The sequence below is a fragment of the Bactrocera tryoni genome, chromosome 5, assembly GCF_016617805.1.
Source record: "Bactrocera tryoni isolate S06 chromosome 5, CSIRO_BtryS06_freeze2, whole genome shotgun sequence".
Classification (NCBI taxonomy): domain Eukaryota; kingdom Metazoa; phylum Arthropoda; class Insecta; order Diptera; family Tephritidae; genus Bactrocera; species Bactrocera tryoni.
Window position 1 is genome coordinate 13,384,677 of NC_052503.1, and position 9,976 is coordinate 13,394,652.

Consider the following 9,976-nt stretch of genomic DNA (forward strand, 5'->3'; position numbering starts at 1 on the left):
GATGATACGTTATTTTGCATTTCAGGTGACGATATATACCTTACTTAATAGTCAGAGTTTGTGGATGCCTAGGCGCAGAAGCTTTTACCATATTCTATAGAAAGAGATTTTTCGATAGATTTAAATAATATTATAAAAATAGATATGGTATCCAGATTGGCTTTGTAACCTTTCTAATATCTTACATTTATCAAAGAAAGCTCAAGAATATCATTTTTTCATAAAACTCGGCAGTTGTATAAAAGTAATTTCAAACTCGAACCAATGCTATTTTCAGAATTATTTCCTAAAAAGACGATTATTAAACCGGTCTTAATAAAAATGTATTGCAAATGCAATTGTTTATCACTTAAGTTCAGCTGCGCCAAAATGTAGGCAATCAGGAGCCTGAAATGCATACTTATAGGCGCAAGATGTAAAAAGTTAAGTGAAAAGAAAGCTCATTTCTGTATTTCAAAGTATTATGTGCTTCTGACTCACCCTGTATTCCATAATTTATATGAGTGTTTATATAAATTGCCTTCATATGAATTACACACGGGTACTACATACTTCTATTCAACGTTATGATTATCTATGAATGTTCTTTTGTTTATGAGCCATGGGCTTCAATATACTAATACACACATACCTTATATGTCCATGTGTGTTTATACGTTGATTATTCGAAACGTGTTTATACATAATATAAATAACCTGACTTTATGCTATCACACCAAAGCTCCTTGTCAGCTTACTTTACATACATACCTTGCAGGAAAAATCTATGATGTTATACGCGTTCAAGTTTTGGTGTTAATTGCATCTCTATTTGTTGATTTCTCAATTAAGAGAAAATGTCCGAAAATATTCAATTTTGCATAAATTTATAAATTTTTGCTCAAAATGCGTCCAAAACTATGCGTCTCAAAATATTTTTCAGCTTGAACAATAAACCGCAAATGAATTGTCGCCTACATTTGGGCGCATTTATACCGAAAACTGTTGAATTGGTGCATATTATACCTGCTGTGCACTCTAAACTATTTGTAAATTTTCGAAAATATTTGATTTTGCATAAATTTAATCTTTATATTCAAAAATTAAATATTTAAGCTCAAAATGCGCCCAAAACTATGCGTCTCAAAATATTTTTCAGCTTAAACAGTAAACCGCAAATGAATTGTGGCCTACATTTGGGCGCATTTATAACGAAAACTGTTGAATTGGTGCATATTATTCGTGCTGGGCACTCTAAACTATTTGTAAATTTTCGAAAATATTTGATTTTGCATAAATTTAATCTTTATATTCAAAAATTAAATATTTTAGCTCAAAATACGCTCAAAACTATGCATCTCTTAATATTTTTCAGCTTGAACAATAAAGCGCATAAGAATTGTAGCCTTCATTTGGGCGCATTCATATTGAAAATTGTTGAGTTGGTGCAAATTATTCCTGCTGGTTGCTCTCAACACTATTTGTAAATATGTATCATGTGTACTACTTCTTCAGACCTACATACATACATATATTGCGAAGTAGTACAGATGTGCCTAAATATTTGTGAAAATGTACATACATACGTGGACACATTTATAGTAAATGGCATTTGTGAAATGTCATAAAATTGTATTATTGCATTTGTGCTTGATTTTATTTCCGTTTCCGTTGTTGCCGAAAATTATGATGGTTATTGGGTAACTCAAAGCGCTTACTGTTAAATATACAAATGCAGTAATAAATATGTAGATATATGTAGTATGTTTGAGGTAGTGTATGTATGCTTCCGACAATTACGATATTTCATATACCTTCCACCTAAGCTTCCACTACAATGTGTGTTCAGTTCATATGAAATGCACTTACTTTGGGTGATTTCGTGAATTTAAGTAGAATTTAAAGCATAATAAAAATACAAATGAACTTAAGGAAGGGTGTCTACCTACCTTTGACTTATATTGTATTGATGGAAATGAAAAGCTATTCAATAGAGTAATTGCATATTATTTTATAGAATTTTTTCGCAGCCAACTTAACACTTAACCGTTTTACAGTTATAATAGCTGATAGATGGTAAGGCTTGTTTGTACAATTTTTTTTTAAATTTTTTTGAACGGGTTACGTGTTGAATCGAGGATGAAAGATCGAAAACAATATTTTTGGCATATCTTACTGTTTTACTATCAGAAGTGTAAAAATGTCGTTCAAGCAAGACGAAAATTATGAGATGTGTATGCAAAATATCGCTCCGGCAATTTTGATCTGAAGTCCTGGGAGCACTCTCGAAGCCGATGTGTCTTTGGTCGATGCAAATCACCGAATAATAACACAAAAGATTTTTGAAAGGTTAAGTTTGTCTAACCCGACTCTTCATAAGCATATGAAACGGATTACTTTCGAGACTCATCATATGAGTCTTTATGTTCTTAAAGAACGAAACTTTCTTTGTTGCATTAACGACTGTAATTTGCTTATCAAACTTCAAAGAAGTGATATATTTTTGAAGCGCTTTGTTACTAGCGACGAAAATTGAGTTGCTGACAAGAATATAAATCGCAAGAGAAGCTCAAACACTTCGTAGGTCGATAGTTCCATAAAGAAGGGGTAGCGTTCAACCAGAATAATGCGAAACCTCATACAAGTTTGGTGACTCGACAAAAGCTTTTGGACACCTTTAATGGAGTGTGCTCCACCGTATTCTTGAAAATTATATCTCTGTCTCTGAATAATTGTTTGGATGGGAGAGGCCTCACCGCAAATCAGGACGTCAAAAACCACTTGAATCAGGATCAAACATTTTATGACCGTGGAATCTTGGAATATCTTGGCCGAAAGATGACTAAATTATAATCTCATAAAATGTTTTACACAATAAAAAATTGCACTTGAAAATAAAATGAAATTGACTAAATGTTTTGAAGTGAAATTTTTGGAACGAGTTCGATATATTATCCTATTATTAAAAATTAAATCGGTAAAGTATTGATATTCGAAGAAAATCTACGATCCTAATCATTCCAGTAGAAACTTTCACAAAATTTTTATGCAACTTAAAGCGATTTCAATTTATTCTTCGTCCTATCAAAATTTACAGCGAACAAAAAATTCACCATTTAATTCTTCAACTTCGAGCAAGTCTTCACGTAAGACGGGAATTGTGTGAATACCGAAACCAAATCGCTCACTGCCGACATATTGCAAGTGCCATAGGTGCCCGGTGTGGATGACAACTTCTTCGACAAGGTAATCGTCTTACCAATCTGACCCTTCAGCTTCAGCATTTTACCCAACAACTTAAAGAAACAGACGATAGGTGTATTTTTCTTGGCATCAGTCTGATCATCCAGAGCGCCATTTTTGCAAACATTGCTGTTCAAATGGATAATATCATTGCAAGTGTTCACCACAGCTTGTACTTGATTAATCACAGCGTTCAGGTCCTTCAAAGCGGCAGTGTTACAGTCCTTGAAGGCATTGAGGAAATTAACGCCTTCATCGCGTATGCTCATCACACGGCGTATGGTGCAATTGACACCTTTGAGTGTACGCAAACTGGCAGTAAGAGTAAACCATAATATACCGAACACGCTGAATGTATCCGCATCGCCAAGTTCATCGGCGAGACCCAAAGGAGCGAACTCCGCTATTTCATTATCCTCCACGGAGTAATCGATATCGGCCTGCGGAAAAAGGGATATCAATATTTTCGATGATTGACTATGTCAAGTACATAAGTAATTTTGGTAGTACTCACCGTGGCGTATGCCAAGCACAGGACGAAGGCGAGCGCAAGCACAGCTAACTTCATTGTGATAGGTTTGTTTGGTAGTAAAAGTTGTGACTGAAATTCGTTAAGGCTGTCGCGCGCTTTTATAATGTCAATGTCAACGAACGAAAGACACAAAAACATAGTTGTTGGATTAAATGCCGCTTAACTGTAAAATGATAATAGTATCGTTATCACCAAATTTGGTCGTACAACTGCTTTGCCGGCAATGTGTTGTGTTTACGAAAATTGTGAAGATTAATGAAGAAAATTGTCGACTATCGCAAAATCGAAAATCCGTTAAGTTTGTGTGCTTAATTGCGGCCAAAAATTGTTTGCATAAGAAAACATTTGCCTGCCACAAATATAATAGCAAAAAAAACAACAAATTATTTTTACAAAATTTTTAATGTCAGAAAAATATTTGTCGTGGATCCTATCATTATATTTATGTCTAGCCTTAAAATTCTTTTTTAAACTGTCTGTTGTGGTATTTAGTGTCGAATCAATTATTTATTGATTAAAAAAATATTTTCTTTTTATATTTCCACTTGTAGTAATGTAATATCACGGTATATAGAACTGATAAATAGACCATTAGTTATTATTTCTACATTAGATAAGTAAAAAGATTAGTTTAATTAATTTACTTTAGATATGCAATGAAAATAAAAAAGTGTATTAAGGCATTAAAGAGCACGTGCACAAACAAGCCTTTTTTCTAAAGAGTTCATAGTACTTTAATACGAATTTCACAAAAACAAAATATAGAATTATAGGTAGAATTATAGGTGATTATTATAGTAATAGGGGAAAAATCTTTCTTATTCATATATTTGATTTCACAATTCGCATTTACTTTCTTCGTCACAGTTATTATGTGAACAGACCATGTTTATAACCTGAACAGGGTGAATTAAATTTGCCAAGAACTCTGTAATCTGCTTGTTGGTCGGAACACTATAGATTATCCAAGACAACGCTATAATCCCCGAACAAACTGTTCAGATCAGACTAATGTAGCATATATCTACCACACAAACTGACTAATCAAAATTAAGATAAGGATCTGTTTACATACCGACTGGTAGTCGGAAAGCATCGTTTCACACACTTCAACGTGACGCCTTCTTTCCAAAAAATTCAATGTTTTCGGTACCAGTCGAGATTTGACACGCTTGAGGCCCAAAACATCCTTCAAAATGGTATTGGCTGAGCCTTTCGATATGCCAACTTCATCAGCAAGGTCTCTAATTGTTAATCGACGGTTTTCAACACCAAATCTTTGATTTGTTGAACATGAGCTTCGTCGGTTGAGGTTGATGGTCGCCCTGGACGCTCTTCGTCTTCGACACGTTCACGGCCGGCATGGAACTCACTATACCACTTGTAAATATTTTTTTTTAGACATAACCTCATCACCAAAAGCTTTCTGCACCATCCTCAACGTATCAGCAGCAGAAAATTGATTCCGTAAACAAAATTTAATGCAAATTCTTTGCTCAACAAATTTCGACATCGCAAAAAACGAAAAACTCACTTTTAGCAGCTCACAAAACGACACATATCTCAAACACTAACGAATATTTTGACATGAAATTTGACATAAATTTGACTGACAGTACTACCAACCTAAAAAAAAAATAATTCTCTAAATCCTTCGACGCGCGCAGTTTAAATTCAAATGTCACCTTATTTTTTGAGCACACTAGTATATCTTTTTATGTTATAACCAGGGCACTTTTGAAGAGAATAATGGCTTCAGTATAACCGTAGTTAACGTTTTTTCTTGCTTTTTTCGGTAAACTTACAAAACTATAACTGAAAAGAGTTACTTTAAATTTTATTACTCAAAAACTGTAGAATTATTCAGAGAATCTCAACAAATACAGCAGTATTCTGATGATGAAATTATTGAAATTGTATCAAGAGTCTAGTACCGGGTTTTCCGATTTTCAAGATCTGTATTATTTTTTCATTCTATTCAGTAATGTTTATAATTACATCAAGGGAATATGGACCCAAGAAAAACGTTAACAAATTATTCTAATTTATTATAAAAATAATCACTCTCCAATTGCAATTTTTCTTGAAAATTTTGATTCTCTTCAAGTGCCTATAAGACAAAGAACCGCTCGAAGTAATGAAAATATTGCTGTCGCTCAGGCAAGTGCTGCTGAAGACCGCAATTTGTCGATTACAAGAGGTTCTCAAGAATTGGGACTGTCTCAAACCACAACCGGATGTTGAGAATGGATTTGGCCTTGCAGCCGTATAACATAAATCTTACTCAACAACTAAAGCCATTGGACCATCGTAAATGTCGTGAATTTACTGATTTTGCCTTGGAACAATTTGAAAACCATAACTTTTTTTTTTAAATCATCTGCTCTGATGATGCTCACTTTCATTTAAGTGGTGCGGTAAATAAACAAAACTTTCGATTCTGATGTAAATAAAATCAATGAATTATTCATGAACAACCATCAGATTCATCTAAATTGACAGCTTGGTGGAATTATCGTACCATACTTCTTTCGAAATGAAGCTGGTTACAACGTTACTGTCAATGGAGAACGGTTTACGTCGATGATAACCAATTTTTTACAGGCGCAATTGGAAGAAAGTGATTTTGACGACATCTGGTTCCAACAGGACGGGGTACGCGCCACATAGCACTTGTGACCACCGAGTTATTGCGAGCAATGTTTGATGATTCGATTGTTTCAAGAAATTGCGACATTGAATGGCCTCTAAGAAGTTGTTATTTTAGGCCATTAGACTCCCTCTTGTAATTTTATTTGAAGTCATTGGAAGTAAACGAGACCCACTTCAAGCTTTAGAAGTCAATATTGAACATTCATCGAATTAGTTCCTGCTAAAGAGTTCATGGAGGCCATTTGAATGATGTTATACGAGTATTCAGTACTTAATAGTATCAATTGTAACAATTAGTACGGTTGTCATTTATTTTGTGCAGGTCAAAATGAAAGTAAAGTCCTCTCTCGACGAACAAAAGCCAAACTTTATAAGTCGCTCATAATTCCCGTCCGGCTATATGGCTTGGGCGATGACAACAACTGATGAGTCGACGTTGCGAGTTTTGGAGAGAAAAGTTCTGCGAAAGATTTATGGTCCTTTGCGCATTGGCCACGGCGAATATCGTATTCGATGGAACGATGAGCTGTACGAGATATACGACGACATTGACATAGTTCAGCGAATTAAAAGCCAGCGGCTACACTGGCTAGGTCATGTTATCCGAATGGACGAAAACACGCCAGCTCTGAAAGTATTGGACGCAGTACCCGCCGGGGGAAGCAGAGGAAGAGGAAGACCTCCACTCCGTTGGAAGGACCAAGTGGAGAAGGACCTGGCTTCGCTTGGAATATCCAATTAGCGCCACGTAGCGAAAAGAAGAAACGACTGGCGAACTGTTGTTAACTCGGCTATAATCGCGTAAGCGCTGTCTACGCCAGTAAAGAAGAAGAAGTTCAAAATGAGATATTCATAAATTTTGTGCCGCTGCCGAACATTAAATGGATTTAGGACAGGTTTTGAAAGCAGAAATCTACTAATAAGTTTATAATTGTCTAATGCTAGGCGATTTTTATACCATAAAAGCTCTGTAAGTGCAGTGAAACTTTTTTGCTATATCTTATATATAACTCATGTGATCCAAGTAATTTTTTAGAACTTTTACTTTACCATTCAAGATTTTTTTAAGAAAGTTTAACTTCTAAGAAATTTCAAATAAAGTAAAGTTAAACTGTCATGAAACCGATGAGACTTATAGTCGATTTTGTATAGTTTTCAGTAAATTTAAGTGACCACTGATTTGTTCAATAGCCCTATTGGAGGACATCCTTATTTCAGATATGCAGTATCCATAATCAAATAAAATTTTTTCTGGGAATTTTCACATGCATTATATTGCTAGACAGCATATTATATGATCATAAATGGATTATAATTATTTTTTGTAAGAAAAGGCTTCTTTTTTTTAAATATGGGTATATAAATGTTATCGCAAAGGGAATTGGAGAGAGTTTTAAAGATTTAAGGTCGAGTAAAGTACTAATACAAGAAAGATTATGTAGGTTAGTGTATAGCATGAAATAAGTTATTTTTAGTATTCTAAATATTTTTCGGGAAACAGATAGATTTTACCGAAAGAAACCCTTTGAAATTCAACCAACTTTGAATTTTAACAAAGACCTGAATTTCTCTTATGTCTTAATCCTTATCCTTCGAATAACTTTCCAATTAATAATAATCGTAATTCTCTTATTTTCCGCGTTAGTTAAGTCATTTAAAAGCTTCTTATATACATAGTCTTATTTTCAAGCTATTTTACGAGTTGTCCAGTGTAACTGCTAATCATCACCAGCTCTCATATTCACTTACAAACACATATGCGGATATAAATGTGTATGTTCAAGCTGTAGTCCTGATTGCCGTGGCCACTTTGTTAACGTCTGCCCTATTGCTTCGTTTCTATTGTTCTTTTCTTAATGTTATTGTATCCAATTACAAATGACGTTTAGTGTGTGAAATGAACAAAAGTAGAAAAGTCAATTATACGCAAGACACTGAAGTCCTACTTTGCTATGTTATAAGACATACCCCCAGTAGGAAAAATCAGCAATATTCATGGAAGAGTGAGTTGGACATTGGGCTTAATACCAAGTAAGTTTTATATTTTAGAATTTTTTGTAAAAAAATTTTTTTTAAATTCAAATCTTTTCAATTCCTCTAACACTTCTTTCTTCTGGCATAAGTTAACTCGCTTCTTAAATTTTACCGTTAAGAAACACTTTTGAGGGATTTTAAGAAAACGGAGCGAATTTTGGCCTACATTTTGGCGCCAAGTCAAAGAAGTTTTCAATAACATGAGGTTAGAAAATAGAGATCATAACACTTCATCCATTATTTATGCTTCTAAGAGAACATTAAAATTTTTTATTTCCACATTTAAGGAAAAGCTTTTCATTAAAGTAAACTTTTCCAACAAGGTCATCACCTCGAAGCCACAGAATGCCATTGCACTCTCCTAAACGCCTGCACTACCTTCTTCCCACCCATCGGCGATTCTTTATCTTCGTCACTTGCACCTCTGGCTTGCGCGCGCCATTGCATTGAACTAATTTTCAACGTTTGCGCTTGTTGTTGGTCACACAAACGTCGGAGCGCGCCAAATAGAAGAGAAAATGCGCTTTCTTAGCTAATTGGAATTGAAACATAAATTAAAGGTCGGAAACAGAAACACATTCGCCAAGAAGCGCTAGCACAAATAAACAATAAAAAATCACAACAACAACAACAGCGATAAACCTGAGCTCCTCAAAGTTGTAGTGGAACTTAAGCGAAAGGAGCTCGCTCTTGTGCAAGTATGTGCGTCAGGATATTACGAAACGTCTCATTTTACGCCCGTGCCAGGCATCGTCTCTCCGCTGGCACCTCGCTTCTCAGCCTTACCGCGCTTGTCACGTTGCAACTTTTGTGGTAATGTGCGAACATTACTATTACTGTTTTCTGTTTTATTTGCTGTGACTGTTGCTGTTGCTTTTATTGTTGTAGTTGCACAACAAATGACCGCCAGGCGGTACTTCAGGCTTCGTTGATTCGTCTTTTGCTGTTGTCAGAAGATTAACTGTCGGCAATAATTTTGCTGCGCTTCGACTTCCTTTTTTCTTCTTCGCGCGCGTATAGAAGACATTGGAGCCCCCTATGTTGGTTAATATTTCATCTAGGTGCTACAGTTTGCAATTGTTTTTGTATGCTAGTTGTATGTAGTTATGTTGGCTGCGCCGAAGTGCGACTGTCAAAGATGAATGTGGGAGCAATAAGCCTTTGATTGGTTTCGATATAAAAATTTACTGCCCAAGTGTTTTATGGCAGCTCGACTGCTATGTGTGAACTGTAGATACATATGTACATATGTTATAGCAGAATACTTAACGTTTTGGTTTATATGTAAGCTTTGATGAAAATTGTAATAAAACATATTGCAGTTTGAGAATTTGAGTTAAGCTTTGCTATTGTAATGATGATTACTTTCCAAGTACTTTTGTGCCTTCACACTTACTTAGTTGGAAGGTGCTCTCTCACAGTAGATTTTTATTAAAAAATAAAAAATTACCTTAAAAAATTAATCAAAATTGATCACTTTAATATTTGGATATTTGATAAGTGTGCGTTCATATGCTATATGAAAACACGGGTTGT

The 9,976-nt window shown here is 34.8% G+C and overlaps 1 protein-coding gene across 1 annotated transcript; it reads right to left on the bottom strand.

Moving 5' to 3' along the window:
- Positions 1-3,020: 3,020 nt before the first annotated feature.
- Positions 3,021-3,803, bottom strand: LOC120778028. Its single transcript, XM_040109701.1, has 2 exons — positions 3,737-3,803; positions 3,021-3,662 (listed from the first exon to the last, which is right to left on the bottom strand). Exons 1-2 carry the CDS (start codon positions 3,788-3,790, stop codon positions 3,096-3,098), a joined length of 621 nt encoding a protein of 206 aa, XP_039965635.1. The 5' UTR covers positions 3,791-3,803; the 3' UTR covers positions 3,021-3,095.
- Between the last annotated feature and the right edge of the window lie 6,173 nt (positions 3,804-9,976).

Coding starts and splice junctions, on each gene's coding strand:
- LOC120778028 (XM_040109701.1), bottom strand. CDS start 3,790: ATGAAGTTAGCTGTGCTTGCGCTCGCCTTCGTCCTGTGCTTGGCATAC. Junction 3,663..3,736: donor TGTGCTTGGCATACGCCACG/GTGAGTACTACC, acceptor CTTTTTCCGCAG/GCCGATATCGATTACTCCGT.